Below are 26,718 nucleotides of genomic sequence, written 5' to 3'. Positions count from 1 at the left end.
CCACCCGGCCAGTGTGGTCCTGGGGGCAGCCTCTGTGCACTTCATCTGTGAGGACCGTGCTTCCAGCCCACCGCCTGGCACCTAGCAGGTGCCCAGGAGATGTTTTGGAATGAATTTACCCATCTGCATTTAATCCCATAAGACATGATCACATGCATTCCAGGGGACGAGTTGTTCAGGCCTCACTGGACGTTTCTTTGCCGTAGATGAGGTAGAGGGAATTTGAATGTGGAAGGAGCTTGTACCAATCCCCTGCAAGCTTCCTTCCACCTGGAGGGTCTCTTGTTTTAACTACAACCCCTTCCAGAAACAACACAGATTTTTAAAGCAAATAGACTGAAAATTGTGCCAACTCCTTCATTCCATGTTGCTTTGAGAAGCTTCGCTCTCGTGGGGAGAGCTCAGTGCAAACATGGACGTCCTAGAGAGCAGCGCAGTCACAGCTTTGGTCTCGGACAGTTTGGAGGAGATGGGGCTTCTGAGCAGAGTCGTTCCTGTCCAGCAGATGCACTCCCGAGGCCCTGCAGTTTTCCTGGCTTCCTTATTTAGACAAAAGGATTTTAAAGAGGATAATTGAATGCTTTTTCGGATTCCTATTTCAGTTGAATTGATTTTAATACAAGCTTGTTACAGATTCACTGAAAGTCGCCTTTTTATTTTTGATGGAAAAGAAAAAAAAGGTTGAATTGTGGAGAAAACCAAGAAACAGGGCATTCAACTACATTCCTAAAGAGGTGATCAAGGTACAGGGTATTTTAGGAGAAAGCCTAGGGCCAATATGTAATACCTGTAAACATTCGTTTTTCTAATTACAGTGAGCTGTGCTGAACTTTCGTTGGTACTAATTAGTGCACCACATAGGCATGTTAGAAAAATTGCCACAGACTGTAAATAGTCACTGTTTCATTCAGAAGAAAAGTTTGAAGTAAAATGCTGTTATTTAGATAGCTTTGGAACAAAAGTGACTTTTAAAAAATATGTCACAACCCCAAGTTAGCAATAGTGTTCTCTCCGTGGTTCCGAAAGAAAATGCCTGTCTCTCTTGGTTATGGAAGCAGCGCAAACTCTATATTATGCAGTTACATTTTTCTACTAATGGGTACCCTTCAGAGTGGACAAGGGTTGAAGGGACAGTGCTTCTCACTGCAGCCAGCTTTGAATTATGCTGCCAAAATTCAGCTCATCACAGCCTGTTGTGTGTGTCATTGTGTAACAGCCCTTTGCAAATTGGGTTAATAATTTTGAGAAACTCCAGCCCATGTCAGGACCCTGAAGCGTTGCAGCCGTATTGATCAGACAGCTTTGCAAAGTTTCAGAGCTCTCTGTGCTATTTGTCTCTTTGTTCTGGAGCAGAGGTTTCTAACGTGGGGTCCATGGTAGCATCAAGGAGTCTGTGAGCCAGGGTGGGAAAACACATGACAACTTTATTTTTAGGCACTTCTAACTAAAATTTAACATAAAAAATAAGTATATAAATATATGTAGTGACTTTCTCACCCACAGAAATCACAGGTAACAGAATACTGTTTATTCTTCACCACTGCAAAGTTACTGAAGGTATTTGACCTTCTGTTAGAGCCCTTTCAATGTGTTAATAATCACATGCAAATTTGTTTTTTAATATTTTGATAACTATATTAATATAATTCATTTCCTCTGTGAACCTATATGTATTATTTTATGAATTTAAAAATACTCTTCTTTATGAAAAATGAGGAAAGGCTGAGGGAACTGTCACAGAACAAAGGAGACTAGGAAGGCATGACAGCTATATGCACTGGGCACTCAGGATTGGATCTCCCAAGAGAAAGAAGACAATACTGGAGAAATAATGGAGAAATCCAAATCAAAGTGTGGAACTTAGTTGCTAGTAATGTACCAGTGATGTACCACGGAAACGTAAGGTGTTAACAGTGGGGAAAACTGGACGAGGGTTATTTGAGAATGCTCTATACTCTCTTTGAAACTTTCTGTGCATCTTAATTTACAGTGAAGTCATGGCATTGGGTCTACTGCCTGCTCCCAGAGATGTTAGGGGTGGGGGTTTTGTGTCAACTCAAGGCCACTGAGGCCTCTTCCTGTTACAACTCTGAGAGCGAGAGCAGTCCAAAGGTAGGGAGAAGTTTTCCAGAGAAGTAAAATAATTTGCAGTATATTAAGGTAGAAAAGTCATGGCTCTGGGGCAGAGAGGTCAGGCTTCATCTTCTGTCTCTGTCACTTACTAGCTTTGTGCTCTGTGGCCAGAAGCTGCTCTGGCTTCCTCTTCCCCTTTGCAAAATGGAGCCATCAGTAAAGGCCTTGCCGGGCTCATTGTGAGGACTAATGATAATGTGCCCGTTAGGTCCACAGGCCACTGAGCTGAGCTGAAATTTGTATCTGCACTGCCCGCGGGTCATGGTCTTCCTCCATCTCCTGAGGCTGAGCCTTCCTGACTGCCCCACAGATCTGGCTACAGAGTGCTTTCGCTCTGACCTCTGAATCCCCTCTCACTTGTTTTGCATATCCATCCACATCCTGATGCCCTCCTCCTAACCGTTGCCCCTTTGTGGTTGGCTTCTCCAGACTTGAGATGATCCAATTGTAAAATGAGGGTCTTGGGCGGTCCTCAGGTCTGTCCCAGCACAGAAGGCCCTTCCGAATTCTGTGAATTTTAACTGCTTATTTCAGCTGTTTGATAGAGTCATTACTGGATCACCAAAGCCACAATTTTTTAAATTTGTTTTGAGTGAAGTTATGCATTTCTGTGACATTCTCCCATATTCCAGAAAGAAAAAAAACAAACAAACAGCTCTGCGTTAGTGACCTTCTAAAACCACAGCAATTAAAAAGAAAGAGCCCAGCAGAGGCCACTGTGACATTTACCTGTTCCTTAATTGGGATTTTGTTGAGGAATTACTCTAAAGGACATGAGAGTCATTTTATTTTTTCATTTCATTCTGTGATTAGAGAGGAGACACCATGTGTCACCGTGTAGTTGCCATTTACTTCAATTTAAAGTCTATTGAAGGAGGGGAAAAAAATAGTCACCGATATCAAGCATTATCTGGTTATTAGGTAATGAGCCTGGTTTCCATGAGTGACGTGGGCACTCACATTTGTCTCAAGATGAGAAAAGCGAGAGCAGCACTTCGCACAGTTAGGTTACTTCGATGGGGGACCGTTGATCCCATGGTTTGCTCCCTTGTTTTCCAGTTTTTCCCCTACATCCTGTTGCTGGTGGCGATCCTCCTGTACCTGCCCTCCCTGTTCTGGCGTTTCACAGCTGCTCCTCATCTTTGCTCAGATTTGAAGTTTATCATGGAAGAACTTGACAAGGTTTACAACCGCGCCATTAAAGCCGCAAAGAGCATGCACGACCTCGATGTGACAGACGGTGCCAGCCCAGTTCCAGGTGTTAATGAGAACGCAGGGCAAAGGTAACTTACCCCCCAGCAGCTATCTTGCCAGGTTTTGGGGTACGAGTTCTCTGCCCTTCTCCTGCCTGTTTGAGCTCAGGGCTCCCATAGCTGGTAGATGGGGGGCCATCACTCACCTACTGACGCTCTCTGGGAGACAGGAAGGGCTGCTCTCCCAAATCTCTCCCCTACCTGTCTGTCCCAACACCTGTCCTCATGTTGAGTCCTTCCCTTGTTGAGTGAAACATCACTGTCACATCTTCTCACATGCAGTTCTAGTAGGGGTGGCAGGTTACGGAACTAGGTGTGGCCTGCTTGCTTTGACCTACTCCTTAATGGAGAAGCGCAGTGGATGATGAGGCTGCTGAGCTCAGAGACCCGTGCGAGAGAAGTAGGGAACAAATAGGCAGTGTGTTGTCTCTTTGACATTCTTCCTCTGGTTCTTATTATCAACAGTAGTAACAAGAATATTAATAGCTCTCATTTTTAAAATACTTAATATATTCCAGACACCGTGTTGAGTTCTCTAAGTACATTATCTCATTTCACCCTCAGAGCATCGTTTTAACTAAATGCATTTATTATTAGTTTTCCAGTTGGAAGCACTGTCCTCTAGCTGTTAGTGGGAGAGCTGGGACCTGGACCAGGTCTGTCAGGCCCCGCAGTCTGAGCCCACACACACTCAGCTGTCGCCTCCCGCCCCTCACCCATAGGAGGCATATGTGTTCCAGTTGGGCTGGAAAATTCTTTTCCTTATTCTGCACACATGAGTGCAAAATGGTAGTTTAAAAAAAAGCAGAATAAGAAATATCAAATTTATTTAACAAACATTTAACATTTACTAGGTGCCAGGTGTTCTAAGAATTTACAAATATAACTCATTTAACTAACTAGACCTTTAAAATATTAAGGGGAAAAGTGTTTTATTATTGCTTTTCCTTCTTCCTTTTTTTTAAAACCTGATTTTATTCCCTGGTATTCTACTGAAGTTACAGGTAGAGAAGTACAGGAGAGAAGGCATTTGAGGGTTTTAGTGGGGTGTGGCTGAATGTGGGTACATCTTTGATGGCCTTGGTAAGGGTTTACATTTTTGTTCATTTTTTTTAGTTTGTGGGAGATATCTGAAAGCCACTTCAAGTACCCAATTGTGGAGCAGTACTTGAAGACAAAGAAAAACTCTAAAGATTTAATCGTCAGGTACCTCAGCTGCCGGGTGCTAACCCTCAGTATTATACTGTTAGCCTGTGTCTACCTGGGCTATTACTTTAGCCTCTCCTCCCTCTCGGATGAGTTTGTCTGCAGCATCAAATCTGGGATCCTGAGAAATGACAGCACTGTCCCTGATCGGTTTCAGTGCAAACTTGTTGCAGTCGGCATCTTCCAGTTGCTCAGTTTCATCAACCTTGTGGTTTACGTTCTGCTGGCTCCCGTCGTTGTCTACACGCTGTTTGTTCCATTCCGACAGAAGACAGATGTTCTCAAAGTGTACGAAATCCTGCCCACTTTCGGAGTTCTGCATTTCAAGTCTGAAAGGTACAACGACATGAGCCTCTACAATCTTTTCTTGGAGGAGAATATAAGTGAACTCAAGTCATACAAGTGTCTGAAGGTACTGGAGAATATTAAAAGCAGTGGTCAGGGCATCGACCCCATGCTGCTCCTGACCAACCTCGGCACGATCAAGATGGATGTTGTCGATGGCAAAATTCCCAGGGCTGTGCAGATGATGGGAAAGGAGCTGGGGAACCAGATGGCAGAGCTCAAAGGTAGGGTGGCCTGTCAGGGCCGAGGCTGAGGAAGCGCCTTTGCAGCTGCCTTTTATGAATGATTGACAGTCTTAACTCCACCCACTACTGTTAATCCATTTTCCCATTAGGGTCTTTCAGTACTGACAGAGCAGGAAAGAATTGGTGCTGCCCCAAATCTCCAAAGAAGGAAAGATCTGTGCTTTCTCTAGACTGTTCTCTCTTCCTTTTCATATTTGAAGTTTCTCTCTCTCTGTCTCATACTTTGCCCCTTGCTCAAGAATTCCTTGTTGCTGGGGCCGGCCCGGTGGTGCAGCGGTTAAGTGTGCATGTTCCACTTCTCGGCAGCCCAGGGTTCACTGGTTTGGATCCCGGGTACAGACATGGCACTGCTTGGCACGCCATGCTGTGTTCTGCGTCCCATATATAAGGTAGAGGAAGATGGGTATGGATGTTAGCTCAGGGCCAGTCTTCCTCAGCAAAAAGAGGAGGATTGGCAGCAGTTAGCTGAGGGCTAATCTTCCTCAAAAAAAAAAAAAAAAAAAAAGAATTCCTTGTTGCTGTCATTCTCGCTTATTTTTGTCTTGTTTTACTGGCTTATCTCCCTGTACCCTCTTGTCTTTCATTCTCGGTCTGGTTCAAAAGGGACTGAAAGTTTATTGATGTAATTGTTGCCCTGGCCTAACTTCACTGTGCTGTGAGATTTGGCTAAGAAGCAAAACCTAGTAAGGCAAAGAACATGAGGTAGATTGATAGCAGAAGAGAAGTTAATTAGTGCCCGTGGTTCCTCCTGTGTGACCTCTGTCATAAATATTTGTTTTCCGTTTTGACAGATTTGAATGTACACAGTGAGACTAAAGCAAATAATGGAGAGAAGAATCCTCGACAGAGACTTCTGGATTCTTCCTGCTGCTGATGTTTTCCTTGAACTTCAGATCTGTGACTTCTGTGACGTGGGATTCATTTTGGCTGAAGCACCTCTGTCAGGCTCCCAGCTGGTTTGCAGTCAATGGTTCTTCGTAGAGATACTGAGCACGTCTTCCTGAGTCCCTAATGCAAATAATGGTCAACAAAATGTTGGGGAAGAATCTTTCATGAACTTTCTAGAGAAGCAACGTGGAGATACATAAACCGGAGCAAGAATCTATGTGTAAGTCCTTGTCCTCATCAAATGAAAAGTGGAAAAACTACTCAAAAGTAAGAGTAGGAGCACTTTTAGTGCCTCAGAGAAATGCCTTTCTGAACAGATGGTGCGACAAGACTCGGACCTACTGGAAAGCGAGGACTTCAGGAGGTTTTGTTTTGTTTTGTTTTATGAAATAGTAATAAACATGTCAGGATATAATTTAATATGAATCTCCTATGTACCCTTAACTACTGTTGGACAATAAAAACATTGACAGGCTACCTGTGGACCCACAGGTGGACATGTCCTTGGCAGTGTCCTAAATGGGAGTAATGCTGGTGCCGCGGGTCTTGCCCACAGGCTCTCTCTGCGCTGCTGCTGGTCGGCCTTGGCTAATGGAAATCCTCTAACCACTGCTGCTTGCATTCTGCTGCGAAGGGCAGTGGCCCAGACACTGCTCTGACTGAAAACTTAGTTAACGAGATGCTCTAAAGGCTGTTTAAGTGTGACTTCTGTATAGGAAGGAACTCTTCTAGAAGAGCCCACTAGGAAAATCTGAACTCGTTGAACAAATTAATTCAATCACTTTCCAAGGGGTTTTCTGCAGGGAATTCAAATCCTCTTATCAAAAGCATTTGAAACAGGATGTTACTTAAATAAATTAACAGCACACACAATGCTTAAAGTGAGGGACATTTTGCCTATTACGATCAGAACGTGTAAATGACACCTGCAATATAGTCTGCTTGGAACCAGAACAACTTAGCAGTTTCTTTTATTTATATTTAAGCACATATTTAAGAAATCCTTTTTAATTTAAAATCGTATGATGTCAGAATTGAGGCCATTTAGGAAGAACATTCTAACAATGATGGAGAATTATAGAATAAATGTTACAAATGGGTATATAATGTAACACCCAAGCATTATTTCTTAAACATTTAAGGCCGATTCAGAATATATAAAAAAAACTTTCCACAATTCTGACCATGTAAATAGATCCTAACTATGTTTATACATTTTATATAAAATTCTTTAAAATTACATCTGTCGACCTCCTTGTTTTTGCTCTTAGAAAGTTAACACATTGCTAAAGTGCGTAATCTTCAGAAACCTCAAAGTTTACATTTGCCCTTAAATTAGTCGTTTGCCTAATCTATTTACTATTTTGTGAAGAACGAAAGTTATGTAAGCTGCTCTTTCTGCCTTTTAGAATATTCACAAAAGCAGATTTTATTTGTGCTTCTGTAATGGTTTCTGAGATGGAAAGCTAATGATAAATATCAAGGATGCAATCAGTGCTTTACATTATTATTACATGATATTTATTACTGTTGGATTATAGTGTGACTTAGAAATGGTAGTAGCCTAAATAATCGATTTTGCTACATTTTTATATCACTGTATCTGAAATGTTCCATCACATTTCTCTACACTGGTTTCTTTTTATAGTCTGAAAAGATTTCAGGAATCTATTTTTCTATGATATGCTTTTTCCCCCCCCAAAAGGCCTCATCTTCTCTATAGACTGCCCCTAATTTGTATTTGGAAGTGGTAAAAGGGGATACATTATTTTAGGAGACCAGGAACTCTAAGCCCTGTCACGTGTAGTCCTTTTATCAGAATTAGTATAATTGGAGTCCTTGGCCTCTCTTTTATTTCCCCGTTCCTACTCTCTGAGCTCCAGTAGGGTCCAATAGAGTCTGTGACGTCTTGTATATCATGCCAGTAGTCACTGTCTCTGCAGATATGAATAAGGCAGGGCCCCATCTTTGAGGAGTTCAGAGTCTAGTAAAAGGCATTGAAGACAGACAGATACCAAGAGGAAGAGTAGCCACAAGAAAAGCCCTTCCAGAAAATTCCCAGCAAATGCTCTGTGTTCTTGGAGACACCATATTGTTTTTCTCTCTCCTGTAGTTTCTGTAGCTGATGGTTTTGAGATCTAGTTACAGTTTTTCCTAGAGATTCTTTAGCCACAAATCCCCCAGGCTGAAGCTTGGACAAAACAATAACCGACAGTGATTTTCAACAGTAAGAGCTCTACTCGTCTTTTGTACCTTACCTTGCTGAAAGTGGGGAGGACAGGCTTATGGGGGACATGGACTTGCCCATGAACAACCGTTGTGGCGCTCAAAGGCTGATATGAATGTGTGGTCATACATTTCGGCTTGGGAAAAAGTGTTCTTAGGAGAGTTAATTCATCCATCCATGGTGAGTTGCTGGCCTAGGGGACTACTTTAGAGGAGCCAGTTTCTTGAGGCTGAGGAGTCCTTCATTGCTTTATAAAAGGGGACAGACAGATCCTAAATGTCCACACCAGGGTTACTAACTTTGTTTCCAGCTCATGTCTTCTGGTAAATCATCACGAGGCCTCTAAACCAGAGGCACAACACTAGTGTTGCAGCTGGGACTGGTCGTTCTGAAAGCAGTGTCCCGCTGCATGTTTAATTTTCCCAAGGGACAGGCAGAGACCCTCCAATATAGAGGTTCCTAAACTTTTGGGAGGTGATAAACCCTCTTGCAAAGAGTTTAAAAGCTATGAATCCTCTCCTCAGATAGATGCACAACACTAAATACACCTTCCGGGGTCACCATAGTCCTCGCACCCAACGTCGAGAAGCTCTGCTCTAATGGCTGAAGACCAAGCCACACAGCGGAGAATGGACGCTCCCATTATCCTTGTGGAAGCTGCTGCTTCCAACAGTAGGTCTCAGCTGCTGATGTTTATGTAGTGAAGTCGTATTTGCACCTTTTGAGTGAACGGTACCTTTGGAGTAACTGACTGCATTTTCTAGAGTCAGACTAAAGAGTCAGTTAGGAGACTGAGTGGGTGGCAGTTGCCTGGACTGATCGGGCAGCTGGCACTGACCTCTGTTTGCTCCCTGGCCACCAGGTATTATCTTATTCCAGATCCAAATCATTGTCTGTGTTCAGTCTCACTGGAACGTGGGGAGGCTGCACATAACACTGGGTAAATGTTTTGTCCTACTTTGTAGTTGTACTGTGAGAATGCTAGAAACTTCCGCCTATATGGTGGGTCTTATTGCATGATCATGGTTTGTTTGTGAAATTACCTGCTCACTGAGGATTCTCTGCTGTCCAAGAATGAGCCAAGGCGTGGCAGCAGGGCATGGTGGGCCTCGTTCCTGTGAGAATTAGTTCAGCTCTTGGAGGCGGACTGTTGCACAACTTTTTAAATAAATGCATTTGTGTTTAGTTAATTTTGCTTTTTGTCAGTTCAGGGTAAATTGAAGATCTATGAGGGTGGGAGTTTTTATCCACTGCTGTATCACAAGCTCCTAAAACAGTGACTGGTGTGTCATAGGCATTCTGTAAAGGTTTGTGGAATGAATGAACACCCTGCTGTGATACGTCCTAGTTTGTTGGCAATTGTGATTTGATTTTAAAAGGCAAGGGCAGGGGAACTCATTTAGCCTTTTCGTAGGGGGAGGAATATTTCTGTAAATGAATAGGTTTGCTCATATAAGTAGTGCCAGTTCTTAGCTTTTTATTGTGGAGTAAGTTGTGAGCACTTTTCAAGTTCAATACAAGTTCAGTGTTGCCTGCAATGATTAGGAAAATTGAAGTTTTGTGGTTTTTTTGCTGAGGAACAGTCGGCCTGAGCTAACATCTGTTGCCAATTTTCCTGTTTTTTTGCTTGACGAAGATCGGCCCTGAGCTAACATCTGTGTCACTCTTCCTCGATTTTGTATGTGGGTTGCCGCTACAGCATGGCTGACCAGTAGTCTAGGTCCATGCTCAGGATCTGAACCCGCAAATCCAGGACACCAAAGCGTAGTACGCCAAACTTAACCACTACACCATGGGGCCAGTTTTAAAGGTCCTGGTCTCCATAATTTCCCAGAATAACCTCTTGAAAAGGGACATTGATTGAAGTGTGCAATTACCAGTAATTGAGGTTTCATTTGAGGGCATTGAGATGAAATGGCTCCTTCTGGGCCATCATTGGCATTTTGACCCTATTTTTGACAAGTAAAGTGAAACCGTTAAAAAAGTTGGCCAAGATGATATTGTGTCATTTGTGAAATATAATAGATGTTAATTCATGATTGGTTTGTCCTGCCTGCTTTAAATGAGATGTATTGTGTTTCTGGGTTTTCTTTTTAGCTGTAAAAATACTTTGTCAGTTAAAGCATGAGATTTGATCAGTAATTGTTCTTCAAGTTCCTCAAAGTTATAAAAGTTTCTCATGTCTTGAGTGCTTTCCCCTTGCCCATCAGAGGAGGAAAAACCCTTGTAGAATTTGACACAAGTGTTCCCTACAAAAACTGAAGCCATCAGCTCCTCTTTAATAAGTTGGCTTTTTAAAAGCACCGTAATTACAATTTAACATATTCTGTAAAGTGGTGCTTGAGGCATAATTTGAATTCTTTTTAATGACTAAATTTCTTAAGAACTTTTAAAGAAAAATATGTCTGTTCTTTTTGCTGTGTCATTTGGTGAGACCGATTGGTTTCTAGTCCACAAAGATTGAAGGATGAGATCATATCATGGGGTTAGAAAATGATCCTTTTTTAAAAAGCACAAGAATCTTGAAAACTCCACGTTTTGGTGGTTATCACTATTATGTTTCATATCTCCACATGAGTCACTTGTCCAAGTTCTGTATTCTGATCAGACTGACTCCTCTTTAAGGAGGGATGAAAGGCTGAAAATCAAGGCTGCTGTGTCTATAGAAAAAAGTGAAACACTGTTTTAATTCTGCACTGTTGTCTCCACCTAAATAAAACAACTCTGAGTAATGGAAAATGTGTCTTAATATTTCTTGCCTTCTCTTCAAGGAAGGTATAACAGAAGATGAGTCCTGAAATGTCTTGAGGCTCATTCCTCTCTGCTGGATACATAAATTCCGTAGGCTTCATGGCTCCCACTAAAATCCAGCTGGCAGTAAGTAAAGGAAGAAAGTCTTTGATTAAGGGCCCACAGACTCTGGAATTTCTAAAGCAGAAATCACATGCTTCCTGATTGAGGATTGTTTCCTGGGCTTGGAGAGGAAGGAGTAGAGACTAAATGCTGCTAAACGTGGATTGGCCTGCCCACTTCTCTCAAGAGGGGAACGCCCTTGTACAATGGTCAATTAACACAATTTACTGTTGTGGGTAATAGATCGGAGCCATTTGAAATCTGGGCACAGTGCCTGGCATATAGTAAGTAATCCATAAATGCTAGCTGCAACTATCATCACCTCTTCCTTCTCCCCAACTGTTTCCTACGGTGACACCCCCAGGAACCTTCAAAGTTGTATTAGTTTTCTCTTGTTCCATAGCAATTACCACAACTTGAGCAGCTTAAAGCAACACGTATTTATTATCTTCCAGTTTTCTGGGTCAGAGTCTGGACATGGACAGGCTGTGTTCTCATCTGCAGGCTCAACTGGGGAAGGAGCCACTTCCAAGCTTCCCTCAGGTTGTTGGCAGAATTCATTTCCTTGTGATTGTCTGCTTGTTACTGACTGTTGGCTGGAGGCCACCCACAGTTCATTGTCACATGAGTCTCTCTAACACGGCTGCTTACATCGTCAAACCCGTAAGGATTCTCTCTCGTCTCTGGGTGGGCCCAGTCCCACTTTTAAGAGTTTTTCCCTTATTAAGTAAGTCAGGCCACTCAGGATGCTCTCCCTTTTGATTGACTCAAAATCAGCTGCTTTGGGAGCTTAGTTAACATCTGTGAAATCCCTTCACCTTTGCCACATTCTGTTGCTTAGAAGCAAGTCGTAAGTCTTGCCCACACTCATGGGGAGAAGATTACACAGGGCATGAAAGTCAGGGGAATCACGGGGCCACCTTAGGGTCTGTCTGCCAGAGAAGTTATCCTAAATCCTGCCCTGTCTCTGGGCCTATAGTTTAACCTCTTGAATATCCTTCTCAGGCCTCTCTCCATTCCCAGTGCTATCTTTCAGGCTCTTGTCACTTCTTTCCCGAATTTCTCTAATAGTCCTGCCATGTCTAACCCATCTTCCACATTCCTGTCAATGGACTTTTTAAAATGCAAATCTGATTATGCCAACTCTCCCTACCGCTCCCCAGCTCCCCCACCCCCCACCATTTTAAATCCCTCAGGACTCTTCATGGATTTGGGGATAAAGAGCAAACTTTCGGTTTGGGCTACACAAGGCCCCACCTCCTGCTGCTTCTTCAGGCTCCTCCCCTACCGCCATCCCTCCTGTCTCTGATGCAGCCACTTGTACTGTTCCTTAAAGGCCTCTCTGCTTTCTCATTTGCTTTTCTCTGTCCCCACCCCCCTCTTACCTTCTTTTTAAAAGTCAGCTCCATGTTGGTGGGAATGTAAAATGGTGCAGCCACTATGGAAAACAGTATGGGCAGGGCCTCAAAAAATTAAGTATAGAATTACCATATGATCCAGCATTTCTACTTCTGGGTATATATTAGTCAGCTCAGGCTGCCATAACGAAATACCACAGGCTGGGTGGCTTCAACAACAGAAATTTGTTTTCTCACAGTTCTGGAGACTAGAAGTCCAAGATTGAGGTTCCAGCCAATTCAGTTTCTGTTGAGGACTCTGTTCCTGGCTTGCAGACAGCCGCCTCTTGTTATGTCCTCACATGGCCTTTCCTTGGTGCATGCAATAGGTGGGTCGGGGGAGATGCCTCTCTTCCTCTTCTTGTAAGGCTACCAGTCCTATGGGATTAGGACCACAACCTTGACCTCATTTAACCTTGTCTCCAAATACAGTTACACTGAGGGTTGGTTAGGGCTTCAACATATCAATTTGGTGGGGGACAGACAGTTCAGTCCATAGCAGTGTGTATAGCCAAGAGAATTGAAAGTAGGATCTTGAAGAGGTATTTGTGTACCTATATCCATAGCACCATTATTCACAATAGCCAAGAGGTAGAAGCAACCGAAATGTCCATTGATGGATAGACAAATAAAAAAATGCAGTACATACATACCCTCCTTAAACAGGAAGGAAATTCTGACACACGCTGCAACATTGATGATCTTTGAGGACATGATTCTCAGTGAAATAAGCCAGTCACCATAACACAAATACGTATGATTCCACTTCTGTGAGGTGCCTAGAGCAGTGAAATTCATAGAGACAGAAAGTAGAGTGGTGGTTGCCAGGAGCTGGGGATGTTGTTTGATGGGTATGGAGTGCAGTTTTGCAAAATGAAAAGTTCCAGATTGGTGGCACAACAATGTGAATGTACTTAACCCTACTGAACTGAAACTTAAAGATGGTTAAAATGGTGAATTGTGTTATGCGTATTTTACCACCAAAAAATAAAAAATAAAATCTTCAGCATCCGCTGCAGGAAGCTCTTTGTGCCCTTCCCCCTCCTCTGCCGCCAGTTCAGATGTCCCTCCTGTGCTTGCAATTACATATTGCCTCAGTGCTGAGTACATTGCAGCATTGTGATGGTGTCCTTGTCTGTCCCCCACCAGCCTGGGAACACTCTAAAGGCTAGGATGATGCCTTGCTCATCCTTGTAGTCCCAGCGCCTGGCCCACAGCCTGACACCCAGACCCTAAGGACTTATTTATACCTCATCTCTGCCCTGAATATCTTCTGAGAATGCCCAGTGTGGACGAGAGCATTGGATTAGAAGGGAGCTGTCCCCAAGGCTGATCATCACTCTCCACCACTGCTCCCTCCATTTTGCCCAATTCGAGATGGTCAAGTACAATGCATCCTCCATTTGCTTCTCCCACTTTGGTAACTGAGGGCTTATCTGGGGCCCTTTCTAAAACACTTGTAAGGAACTTTCCTGGTTGGTGAGGTCTTCATCTGCACCCATGCTAATTGACATTTGAGAGCCTCACTTCATTTTCTAGGGGTTCTGTTCTAACATACACCACATTATTTGAACCCTGCAGTTGGGCCTGCTGTTGATTTTGAGACAGGAACGAGCCTAACGAGACAGGGCCATCTGCAAGGCCCTTGGCCTAACAAGATAATGCCCCTAACCAGTTGTCAAGCTAGGAGAATCAGATAGAGGCCACCAAGCCTCTGGACGTTCCTGGGCTTACGCATCTGTCCTAGCACCCAGGAGTCCACTGAGGATGCCCCATTAGCATAGTAAAAATCACACCCAGGGTGGAGAGCTAGGGTGCTAATGATACATGCGTTGCATGTAGTACACAGGCGCAAGCACAGCCCCACCTCTACATGCCATGACAAGGCCCTCCTCCCTGGCCTTTGCCTAATATAAGCCCCACAATCCCACTCCCTAAAGAGCCAGTCACCTGCCCCTTTCCTCTCCTCACTGGCTCCCTTATGCCTGTCCTATGCACAAGCTAATAAACTTTTCTTTTCTACTCCTGTTTGTTGTCTCTCTTGATTTCCAACCTGGGGGACATTAAGAACCAAAAGTGCCGGTAACAATTTGAAAAGCTGATGCCATTGTAGTAAGAGGAGAGTGGTGATGGCTTTTCTGTTCATGATTTGTGCCCAGCCAGGAAAGAGGCTTAGTCTACAATGCTTCCCCCATGCCATCACCAGCATGACCATCACTCAGGAGTGAGGGCAGCGGGTAGGGAGAGACACTGAGCTGGAGGCTGCTGAGCTTGGCCGGCAGCTCTGTGCCCCCTTGATAAAACCGAATTACAGCAACTAACTACAGAATGGAGAATTTTTTGATTCAGGTCCTACCACTTCTTTCAAATAACATCAGAGTTCTGAGTTCCCCTTCTTGGAAATGAGATGAGAAAAGAGAAGGAACAAATAAATGCTCCTTTGTGGTACAGTAGAAACTGCAAAGCCCTCAGGGAAAGGAGAAGCAAGTCAGGTTCAGTGAATGAAGGAAAATCAAAATAGATTTTCCAAGAGCCCTGGTCCAATGTTTCAGTCTCTTTTCTCAGACTGGAGGAAAAGAAAACGAGAGAAACCAAAGTGCTATCAAAAATCACTTCCAAATCCCCAGAAATGTAATTTGCATTACCTCGGGGAGCAGAGTCCAACCGAACCGAGCTTCCATGGAAACTTCAGGAACTGGAAAGGAAATGTTCGGATGGCAATTTCAGTGGTAGAGAGACCTGTGTGTAAAGATGTGTTAACATTCATCGCAATTGTTCGTTTTGAATATCTAAACTGTTACAAAGGAAGCATCGTTAAGCAGGAGGCCCTTGAGGCTCTTTACCATTTTTCAAAGTACTTTATAAATAATATCACTCCTTGGGAAAAGAGAAGCTTCATTTAAGAAAATACAATATTGTGGCTGCTGTAAAGGGGAGCAGAAAAAAGAGTAAGCATTAGACAGAAAAAGGATGGTCCAGAAGGCTGTCCACTAGAAAATGAAGAATTTTTCATTTTAAATTTTAATTTAAATTTTCTGGTAGCCACATACAATGTAAGATGTAGGGGTCAGCCCCGTGGCCCAGTGGTTAAGTTCGCGTGCTCCGCTTTGGCAGTGCAGGGTTTCCCCAGTTTGGATCCTGGGCACGGACCTGGCACCACTTGTCAGGTCATGCTGACGTGGCGTCCCACATAACAGAGCTAGAAGGACCTACAACTGGAATATACAACTATATTCTGGAAGGCTTTGGGGAGAAGAAGAGAGGAAAAAAAGAATATTGGCAACAGATGTTAGCTCAGGTGCCAATCTTTAAAAAAAATAGTAAAATGAAACGAGTGAAATTAGTGTTAATAGTTATTTTAACCAAAATAACATTTAAACATGTAATCAACATAGAAAGTATTGAGATAGTGTACATTTTTGGGTACTAAATCTTTGATCGAGTGTGTATTTTACAGTTAGAGCACGTCTCATTTCAGACTAACCACATTTAAGGTGCTCAGTAGTCACATGTGGCCAGTGGCTACCATATTGGATGGAACACGTCAAAACAGACTCTTTTACCCACGTCTGCTCCCACCCAAATGCATGCACTTTAATCTACTTGTGTCTTTGCTGACATCTTTCTTTGGCCCAGAATTCTTTTCCCCTGAATTCTCACCTTTCTGAAAGATTATCTGTCCCTCTCGTTGGAATTAACCATGTGCATATTCTCTGTTCTCTTAAAACTCAAGAAGTCTGTGAGTACTTGCTACCTGCTCACAATGAGATGCACATTACACACCACCTCCCCCTGAAGCAGCTTTAATCTGGAGTGAGAGATAGTGGCTGCTTCCCCAACCCACATGCTCCCTCCCCTTGATTGTTCTTGTTTTGTTTGTTTTTTTGCTACTTATCCTTATTCTCCTCAAACAGGCTGTAGACTCTGTTAAATTCAGACCTCTTGTCTTAGTGTCTTCACAGTACACCTCCCCACCCCAACCTCAGCCTAGCAGGTGCCAGCATGTAGCAAGATGAAGCGAAATGGGAAGGAACTGAGAGAAAGTAAACATGTGGCTGAAGAAGTCTGTTTACTCCTCTGAGAGCAACCAAACTGCAGGTGCTCAGGGTCATTCTTCTCCTTCAACCAAAGCCTTGATGAAGGTGGGTACAGAAGTGTAACAAGAGTACACGGTAGAGTCCCTCCAAAAGGGCTTGCCCACAACTAAGCTGGCTGAGTCACTGCCCACTGGAAAAAAATGAATACTCCGTGTGCTCCCTGGGCAGGAGCAGACACTGGACGGCTCCCCAGAGAAACCAATGAAGCTAAAGTGGAGAACTTGGGACTGTATGGGCCGGCCTCTGACAGCTCCCTTTCCACACTCAAGGCCTGATGGCAGAGGAGAAGCTTGTAACTCTGGGGTCAGAGAAGTGGAATCAGATCCCTGCTTTCCTGCTAGAACCATATGACCTCCACGAGCCTCAGTAAAATGGGATAGTAATATCTTATAGGCTTTTTTTTAAACCTTTACTTTAGAAATAATTATAGATCCACGGAAGTTCCAAAAATAGTACAGAGAGGTTCCCTCTGCCCTTCACCCAGCTCTCCCCAGTGGTAACACCTTACATAATTATAGCACAATATCCAAACCAGGAAGTTGACATTGGCACAATCCACAGACTTTATTCAGATTTCACCAGTTTTACATGCACTCATTTGTGTATGAGTGAGTGTGCATAGTTCTATACAATTTCATCACATGTCTAGATTCGTGTGCCCACCACCACAATCAAGACACAGAACTGTTCCAGAACTACAAAAGAACTTCTTCACGCTACCCCTTTATAGTCAGGACTCCAGCCACGCATCCCCAGTCCCTGCAACCGCTAACCCATTTCTAGCTCTACGATTTTGTCATCTCCAGAATGCTATATAAATGGAATCTTACAACACATAGCCTTTTGAAATGGCCTCTTTTTACTCAGCGTAATGCCCTGGAGAGCCATGCAAGTTGTTGCATGTATCAATAGTTTGTTCCTTTTTATTGCTGAAGAGTATTCCACACAAGCTTGTTTTGAGGATCCCACAGAATAGTACAAAGGCAAGTCAACTAGCACAGCGCTCAGTAAATGTCAGGTTTTCTTTTGTGGCAGCTGATTCTGAGCTCTTGCTGAAGATGGACACCAGCTTGGGGCAGCGAGTCCCACTGCCCATGAATTCACACTCCCCCTCACTTTGTCTTTCTGCTGCATAAAGCCCTCTGTATAAAGGTCACAGCTCGTCTAGTCCACTCCTTCCTTTTAGATCCCAGGAAGGCTAGGCCCAGAGAGGAGGAGGCTGAGAGTATACGACCCAGGTCACAGACTTTCAGCTCAGGGCTCCTTCCACTGTACTGTGCCTGCTTTCAGGCATGTAGTCTATGCCAGGTGGTTAATCCCTCACTTGGCCTGGGGCAGTCTTTGTGCAGCACATGAGCTGGGGAACTGGGCTCTGTACCAAGCCGGTGAGTCACTCCTGAGCATTGATGAGTTGGGGCAGGGAGCCAAAGATGGAAGGTTTTTCCCTAGATACAAAGTTACCGCGAGGAGCCTTCATGACTTCAAACTCTGCTCAGCTGCGTGATGAGGTTGGCATTCATTCATTCAATGAAGGCTTTTCAAACTCCTACTGTGAGCAATGGTGGGGATATAAAGTTGAACAAACCAACAGGCTCCTGGCTTCATGGGGTTTCCTAGCAATGATGATGGCAAAAGATAGGGGAAGCAGAGAAAGACTAAGGCTTCGTTTCCATCTGTCATTTCACTTCCCTGGGCCGTCTGCTCCGTGAGGGGCTCAGACTAAACAGCCTCTAAAGTCTGTGTTTCTGGGACCTAAATCCTGTCCCATACTGTCCTGCACTAGATCCCTGGAACCCAGACAGAAAGAAGAAAGGAATTAGTATTTGCTGAACACCTCTGGGCCGGCATTTAAAAATAAACATTGGCTCACTAAATCTTCACAATCCAATGAGAATGTCCTCTTAGTTTTGGGGTGAGGGACATAATCAAGTGGTTGCAGGAATGGGTGCTTAAGACAAGCTTCTGGAGTTGTCTCAAGGCCACCCACTGACTGCTGTGTGGCCTTGGTTCCTGCCTCCTCTAGTCCTTGCTTTCCTCATCTGTAACATAAGAGTCATGGGGTTTTGGTGAGGATTAAAGTAGATTGTGTAAACAAAGTCACTAAACATAGTGCCAGCACGTAGAAAACACTCAATCCTTTTTTTTTTGTTTAAAAAAAAAGAAAGTCTAACAGCATTTCAAACATGGTTTGAAAATGAGAAAATCCCAAACTGTTGAAGCATAACAGAAAGGCCGTTTGGCATATTGGAAAAGCTCAATTTGGGTTTTGGTCAGAAAATCGGGTTCGGTGCCTTAGCTCTAACACTTACGTGGGGTGACCGTGGGAAAGTCATTTAAAATGTTTTTCTCTGCACCCACGTCTACCTTTCATGGCTATTGTGAGGATGCAGTGAGATAATGCACCTGGCCCTCAATAGGAACTCGATAAATAGTAGCTATTTCTCTTATCTCAAATAGAAACCCATTCACAACAGCTAGATTCAAAGGAAGTAATTTAGAGTCTCTTCATAGGAGAGATTCAATGGTAGGACATTTGGACAGGGAAAGTGTTGTGGAAAGATCATTGCTAAGACAGGAAAACCACTTTTTCCAAGAGCAGCCGGTTATCCTGCCCTTAATCCCCAGGTTTTGTCAGCAAGGACAGGAGAGATGTGAGAATGACTTCGGTATACTTTCAAAAGTACTCAGGAATATCGCTGGCTCAGAGAGCCCCAGAGATGAGCCAGATGGACCCTGTGGGTGTGAATCTCCGAGCATGTGGTGCAGAGGCTGAAGAAGCTACCCAGGGAACCCCAGCCCCCAGGCCCATTGTTCAAGTCTGAGTGGGTGCTGACAGTCATGGACGCATGTCCCTGCTCCTGGCATCAACACTCCCGTTCCCAGGTGGTGGGCGCCAGCTCACACCTTCCCAGCCTTGCAGGGGTGCCAAGGAGGGAAAGCCCAAAACAGGCCACCACTCCTCTCAGTTTCTACTCTCCTTTAAAATTTTTAATTTTAAAAATAAAGATGATGCAGACCCTGTGGGCGTGGAGCTACACTACTCGTCTGTCAGTGGCCATGCTGTGCCAGTGGCTCACATACAAAAAAAAAAAAAAAGGAGGATTGGCAGCAAATGTTAGCTCAGGGCGAATCTTCCTCAGAAAAAAAGAAATAAAGATGATGAAAGTTGTTTGTGATTACATATTCATTTTTTAAAACTCAGACAATAGAGAAATATACGGAGTCAAAGTCCTGCATTCAGTGCTACCTCTCCCATGCTCTGTCCTGCTGCCTTGTGGGAGTCACTGCTTGGCCGTCTGTCCATCTCCTCACTTATCATGGGTGCCAACACACCATAGGAAGCTGTATATCCCCAAGGATACCTTCCTTGCTCTAACCACTTAATGATTTTAAGACTAAATTGTTCATGAAGGAGAAGAGCATCATAATTTTTGAACACATACATTTTTCTATCAACACATAACATTGCAGTCAAGCGTTACTGGCTTAAGGGGAATTCTTTTTCAAGTGGATTTAAAGAGGGTTAAGAGGGTGGACTCTGAAGGCAGGCAGACTGGCTCCTAATTGCGGTTTTGCTGCAGGACATGAGGAAGTTCCTTAAGCTCCTTAAAACTCAATATTAAACTGAAAAAACATGTGGATAATATTGCCTACTCAGAAGACTGTCGTGGGGATTAAGTGAGAGAACACACGTGAAGAGTGCTGTGCCCGGTCCAGGTGAAGCCTAGTGGTGGTACTCGCTATTTGATTAGAATCCGTTGTTTTTGCCTTACAATTTAACTCAGACAGTAATCTTTTACTGCATTTTCAAGCTCTTAGTAGTCACTTCACAATAGGAATCCATCCAATTTACAGACTCCAAAAGGAGCCTGGTCAATTTAGCCTTCTGGGGATCTAGAATGCAAGCCCAAATGAGTCGGGCCTGGTGGGCAGGGCACACCAGCAGGTGCATATGTGTTTTCCTGGTTAGAATAGTAATGTATGTTCACAGCGGAGAATTTGAAGAGTACACACAAAAAACAAAATAAAAATCAACTGTAGTCTGTATGGCTTGACCAGGCCATTTGACGAGAATTATAATTGTTGGGGTTTGTTGGTGATTTAGCACGTGTCTGCCACTGTGCCAAATACTTCACAGGCACTGACTCATTTGGTGCCTGTGAGATAAGAGAAAATAGGCATATTGGTCTCTGCCCCCAGTTCCTGACACAGGGCTCCTGAAACCCTTCTAATTTCCTAGGGGATAGGAGCATCTTTTGTTCTGGGTGGGCTCCTGGATGGCTCTTGGAGGGGGGCTGATGTAGCCATGATTAGAAGCTCAGAATATTCAGCCCCGGCCCCCATCCTCCAGAGAGGGCAGAGGGCTGGAAATGGAGTGAATAACTGATCATACCTACGTGAGGAAGCCTCCATAAAAACCCCGATAGCACAGGGTCCGGAGAGCTTCCAGGTGGGTGAACACATCCATGTACTTGGAGGGTGACATACCCCAACTCCACCTGGGCAGAAGCTCCTGCCCTTGGGCCCCTCCCAGACCTTGCCCTTGTATCTCTTCTCCTGCCTGTTCATCTGTACCCTTTATCCTATCCCTTAATAAGCTGGTAGACTAAGTGTTTCCCTCAGTTCTGTGAGCTGTTCTAGCAAATAATCGAATCCAAGGGGGAGGAGGGCATGAGAATCTCCTATGTATAGCCAAGTCAGATGGAAGTTGTGGGTCACCTACTACTTATGATTGGCATCTGAAGGGGGGTGGGAGCGTCTTGTGGGACTGAGTCCTTAACCTGTGGGATCTGACTCTATCTCCAGGTAGATAGTGTCAGAATCAAGTTAAATTATAGGACACGCAGCTGGTATCACAGAGAACTGCTTGTTGGTGTGGGAAAACCCCGCACACATGTAGCGACCAGATGTGTCAGAACTGGTGTCCTGTGTGAAAGTAAAGGAGACGCACAGGAGGAGAACTGGGTGGTTTTCCTAACACAATGCCCATAACCACTGTGTGAGATAGACCCCGTCAGTCCCAATTGTACAGTGTGGAAAGTGAAGTGTATAGAGGCTAATTCACTGCAAACCAAACAGCTTTGAAAGGAGAAATTGGAATTTGGATTCCAAAGGCTGAGCTCTTCACCAGCAAGCAAGGCCAGTCCTCTTCTTTGAAGGGTGACTCTGAGGGTCTCGCAGCAGAATCGGCTTGGCATCATTCCTTCATTTCTTTACTGAACAAACGTGTCTGTAGCCGGCACTATAACAGATTCTGAGGGCAACTCAGGCCCAGCGTGTACCCTTGAGGCCTCATGGCCTGGAAGTAGACGGACAGAGTGAGAGACAAATCCCCACACAATCTGACTAGTGCTATCAAGGGTATGTGTGAAAGGCTCCTGGCTTGTTGCTTAGGAACAGAGAGGGAAGCCACACGGAAGAGGTCCCGTTTAGGTTGATTGAGCCTAGAAACATAGTTTGTAATTTACCAGATAAAGAAGCCGGGACAGTGGTGGCATCCCAGGCAGGGGACCTGCAAGAGCAAAGGCACGAGGGTGTGAGAGATGAAAGCAAGCAGCCTGCGGTGCACGGTGAGGAGGGGCTGCCAGGCTCTGACTCTTCTCAGCTCCCCTCCATCCCCGTCTCCTCCACCCTCCTGCAGCCCCCAGAACAAGCCAGGAGTCAGGCAGTAGATGCACAAGGACAGTCCCAGCATAAAAAGGGACATGTGCTCCGGTGAAGTCAGGGAGGGAAGTCTCCTGGCCCAGGAACAAAGCTATCTGCACCAGGCACCTGGCGTGGTAGGCACTTGGCTAAAGCATTTCATCAGAATCGGATTCCTCACCACACGCTGGCAAGCAGGTTCGCACCTTCCACAGATAAGGAAATGGAGGCTTGAAAGCGTGAAGTTGTTAAAAAGGGGGATTGCGGGGCCTCTCTGCAGACCCACTAAATCATGAGCTCTGGGGTGGGACCTTCGGATGCGCATTTCCACATTTCCTTCCTGGTGACTCTGGAGCATACCAACATTTGAGAATCCCTGCCCTATGCTGTACCACCTACCCCTACACTGGAGCAGGGGAAGGGAGAAAGGGAGGCTGTCCCAGCAGGGACATCAGAATCTGCTGAGACCTATTGATCAGGAAGACCGTGGAGCCCTGGGGAACTGCAGAAACAATGAGGGTACCCAAAGAGACCCCGTACCCCAGGACCTGCCAGAGGTCTGTTGACCTCCACGTTCTCCCCACACACATATCTCTAACTTCCTTCACCAGCTCCAAGGCAAGACAAATCCCCAGGGCTCTGCAGGGGCACTTGCAGTCACAGAACCCATGAGGCAGCACCAGCACTGGCCCTCTGGACATTCTTGGGCTGGCAGCCCTGATCTGAGGGCTGAGCATCCCGATGGCCCTGAGCACCACACCGCCTACTCCCAGCATAGCCCACTCTGACCTTGGGGCTAATTGCTGCTAATGTGGCAGGTCATCCTTAGTGGGGAGAGGACCAACGAGGTCAGAAACATCCTTTAGAGGATGTTATAGGGCTGGTGTCATCTCATTTTGTCCTCTGATAGCTGGTGAGAGAGGGCTGATTATGCCCATTTTACAGATGAGGAAGGTGAAGGCAGAGACAGGGAATGGGGAGATAGAGTGGAAGGTGAGAGAGGCTGGATGAAGGGAGTTGTATGTGCTGATTTGTCCTGAGATGGGGGACAGGGAGAGCTGGTAGCTGTCACGTAAGTGGTTACTGCAGGGCAGGGCTCAGAAGCACTAGCAGAGGGCCCGGCCCAGAGAAGGGACCCCAAAAATGATACCGCTATAATTACTGTCTGATCGTGCACTCATCAGATGTTTTCTGAGTGCCTCCTCTGTGCCAAGCATGCCCATATGTCGTTTCTAATTCTCACAGTCACAGCACGCCCACTTGGCCTGTGGTGGCTGCAGACCTGGGGAAGGGTCACACCTCAGCCTCTAGAGCTGCTCTGCCACCAAGGTGAAGCGTTGAGTTAGGGTCCACAAACCTGAGCGCCAGTCCCAGCTTGCCACTAATTATCGGCAGGGCCTCGAGTGGCCATCAGGACTCTCAACGGAAGGTGCTCTTCTCCCCTCTGAAAATCAAGAAGATGAGACTTGAAAGGCGGGGGCACAGACTTGCCCAACTAGAATTCATGCTGTCAACCACCATGCACACTGGTGTTTCCTGGGGGTGGTCCTATAGGCTTCAGGGTCTTCTGGGGTGTTTAGGGAGTGCAGATTCCTGGCCCTCCTCTGGCTCACTAGCACAATGTCGGCAGTAGGGCCTTGGAAACTGTATTTTTCCAAGCTCTGCAGGTGATTCCTCTGTGTGATGAGATCTAGTTCTCCTGCCACCTCAGTTTTGGTTTTAAACAGGCGTGAACAGGCAGAAGGAGCCGGCACGCTGAGAATATGGTTAGCTAAGGCTCTGTCCCTTACAGCTAGCAGGGAGAAAGTTGCCTCCATGGCTGGTGTGACATCTGTGACCGAAGGAAGTCACCGAGCCACCAAGAACTGCTGCGGGTCAGTAGGTACAACAGAAGACCAGGGCCCAGCCTTTCCTGCTGAGAATTTTACCCATTGCCTGGTGAGAAAGAATTGGAGATGACATTAGAGCTGCCCTGTAGTTATCTTGGCATATTTCAATTTTTTAAATATATATTTAAGTTATAAATGTATTAAATTCACCGTTCCTTAGAGCGTGCTCAATTCTCAATCTTTGTTCTGCCTGTAAAATCCCCAGTGAAAGGCACAGTGATTTGAGCTTGAAAGATCTTTAGTAAATACTTGTTAGTAGGAGTCCGGGGGTGGCTTAATCCCCATAATCTTCATCAGACCCGCCTCCCAACCACCCCAAATTTACATGTAATTTAAGTCAAAGTCAGTATGCTTGCTGGGTAAATGCAGTTTCACAACAAAACCTTTAGCCCATGCCCACACCAACTATACTGCTGCCCCAATACCTTTTCCATAGACGTTCAGGAGCTGCCAGGGTTCCTGTTGAAATACCTGAACACAATGGACCAACCAGCGGTTGCTGTGGGGTCCAGAGTGTGGAGTGGTAGCTCAGAATGATGTCTGAGTCACAGCCAACTTTCTGCACCTCAGAGACTGTTCCCCGGCACTAGCCACACCCACACCACAGCTGGCCTGCGTCTCCTTGTCTTCGTGTTCCTGCTTCTAGCCCACTTCCCTCTTCCGTACTCCTCCTCAGTTGGCTCAGTTGCAACATTGGGCTGAGTTCACAGGTGACACTCAACAACTTCTTGTTGATTGACGGATTGATTAACTCTGTTGCTGTGGGAACCACCAGATTCTAGTGCAACTGTGGGACTCCTTCCTAACTTTATGCTCCACAGAATGCTGACTCTCTGGTCTTGCTTTTCCTCCACGTGCCAGCTCACGTGGGTCAGGATGAGCAGAAACTCCACAATGAGCAGAAACTGAAAGCAGAAGCTCCAAGAGGAAGGTGGGGGTGGTGGTAAGCCTGGGTGGAAGAAAAGCAGGAGAGGGATCGGTGGCCCGGAGATATGGAAAATTCTGCAGTAAGTGTGGTGGTTTCAGCTTCACTGGAGACATTATGATGATGCTGAAGCAGCCTGCCCAGTGATTATGGGTGTGGGGGCTTTAGGTTCAAGGTAGACTTGGCTTCAAATCACAGTTCATCCACTTACCAGGCTTAAGTTTAGCTAAGCCTCTCTGCCTCCATTTCTTCACTGGTGAAAGGGGCATAATAATACCTGTGCCTTTAGGTTGCTTTAAGACATGAATGAAATGATGCAAATGAGGTGGAAGGCAGAGTGTCTAGTACCTATAGTGGCCTCACCCAAGTCAAGAGGGGCTTAGCCCATTTCATTTTCTAAGGCTCTTGAGGAAAAATGAATAGCAAAACGATATTACGTAAATTGAGGAAGAGCTTAAATATGTACATTTAATGCCATGATGTTTTATTCAAAAAATACAATGTAAGATTATTACAGGAATTCTAGAAAATATTAATTCAATGGACCTGTGTCCAGAAGTTAGACAATAGTGTGTATGATGGATCTCTTCTCAGGGAATCTCTGTGATTGTATTTATAAGCTTTTTGAACACATCAATAGTCTAAACTTGTGATCCTTTGTGAATGAGGCTCCCCAGAAGATGCTTCTGCCCCCAGTAAACCTCCCTGGGCACAGAGTCAATAGACAATCGTGATTTTAAGCATCATCATAACGTCTCCAGTGAAGCCAAAACCACCACACTTACTGCGGACAGAGTTATGCACTGCACGTTGCACACTGGTGGGGACAACTGGGTCCCCAAAGCACAAAGGTGATTGACCTGCCTGCAGCCAAAGCCCAAGTCTTGGCCTCCTAGAGCCTGTGCATCAGTGGGATGAGTGTTTGCACTTCATGATTCAGTTCGAGTGGCAGCTCCTCTTTGTACAGGCTCCCAGCTACGGACTCACAGTTGGCAATGCCCTTGTTCATGCTCCCAGCGCAATTTGTTCATACCTCTGAGCAATAACAGTTAATACTGTTCCCCAGATGTTTCTATTTCTCCCTCTACCCCTTAGAGTTAAATGCCTCCCTGCCCCCTTGGAATTAAATATGGCCTTGTGACTTTGATAAATTAAATTGAGTGAAAGTGATGTGCTCTTTAAGAGCTAACAAGTGGCTCTCCAGGCTCCCTTTCCCTCTTACAGCAACCAGCAATGGCTGCTATGTCAGCCAGGGACCTGGATTTAAAACAACGCAAGTGGAGGTCATGGACATGTAATATGAGCTCTGTCCATTAAAGACACTGAAAGTTGGGGGTTTTGTTACTGCAGCATTAACCGGCCTGTACTAATTGATGCATTCTATTTTAGACTCATTATATTGCAATAATTCTGTTAATGTGTTCATCTGTGTCCCTAACCATGAACTTTTTAAAGGCAAAGACTATGTCCTACTCATTTCTGATTCTAGAGCTCCCAGAAAAGTGCTAGCATGTATTCATATATGTAAAATGCGTCCTTATTAATAAATGTTGACTGAATATACCTTACATGTGGTCTGTTTGAGACTGCTGCATTCATTGATGGCTTCATGACATT

The 26,718-nt window shown here is 44.9% G+C and overlaps 2 protein-coding genes across 3 annotated transcripts in view; both read left to right on the top strand.

The window, feature by feature from the left end:
• PANX1 (pannexin 1) overlaps nt 1–11,036 on the top strand; it is a 46,796-nt gene extending 35,760 nt beyond the window's left edge. For both annotated transcript variants that reach the window (XM_001491287.5, XM_070273195.1), the window contains exons 3-5: nt 3,193–3,416; nt 4,503–5,161; nt 5,974–11,036. In XM_001491287.5, the coding sequence (XP_001491337.3) occupies nt 3,193–3,416; nt 4,503–5,161; nt 5,974–6,056 (966 nt within the window). In that variant the 3' untranslated portion in view covers nt 6,057–11,036. The remainder of the gene's footprint in view (nt 1–3,192; nt 3,417–4,502; nt 5,162–5,973) is intronic.
• Nucleotides 1–26,718, top strand: part of HNRNPM (heterogeneous nuclear ribonucleoprotein M) — a 357,001-nt gene that overhangs the window by 170,593 nt on the left and 159,690 nt on the right. The window lies entirely within an intron of this gene.

The sequence above is a fragment of the Equus caballus genome, chromosome 7, assembly GCF_041296265.1.
Source record: "Equus caballus isolate H_3958 breed thoroughbred chromosome 7, TB-T2T, whole genome shotgun sequence".
NCBI classification, from domain to species: domain Eukaryota; kingdom Metazoa; phylum Chordata; class Mammalia; order Perissodactyla; family Equidae; genus Equus; species Equus caballus.
The sequence above is the reverse complement of the archived record's forward strand: the minus strand, read 5'-3'. Positions and strand labels throughout refer to the sequence as shown.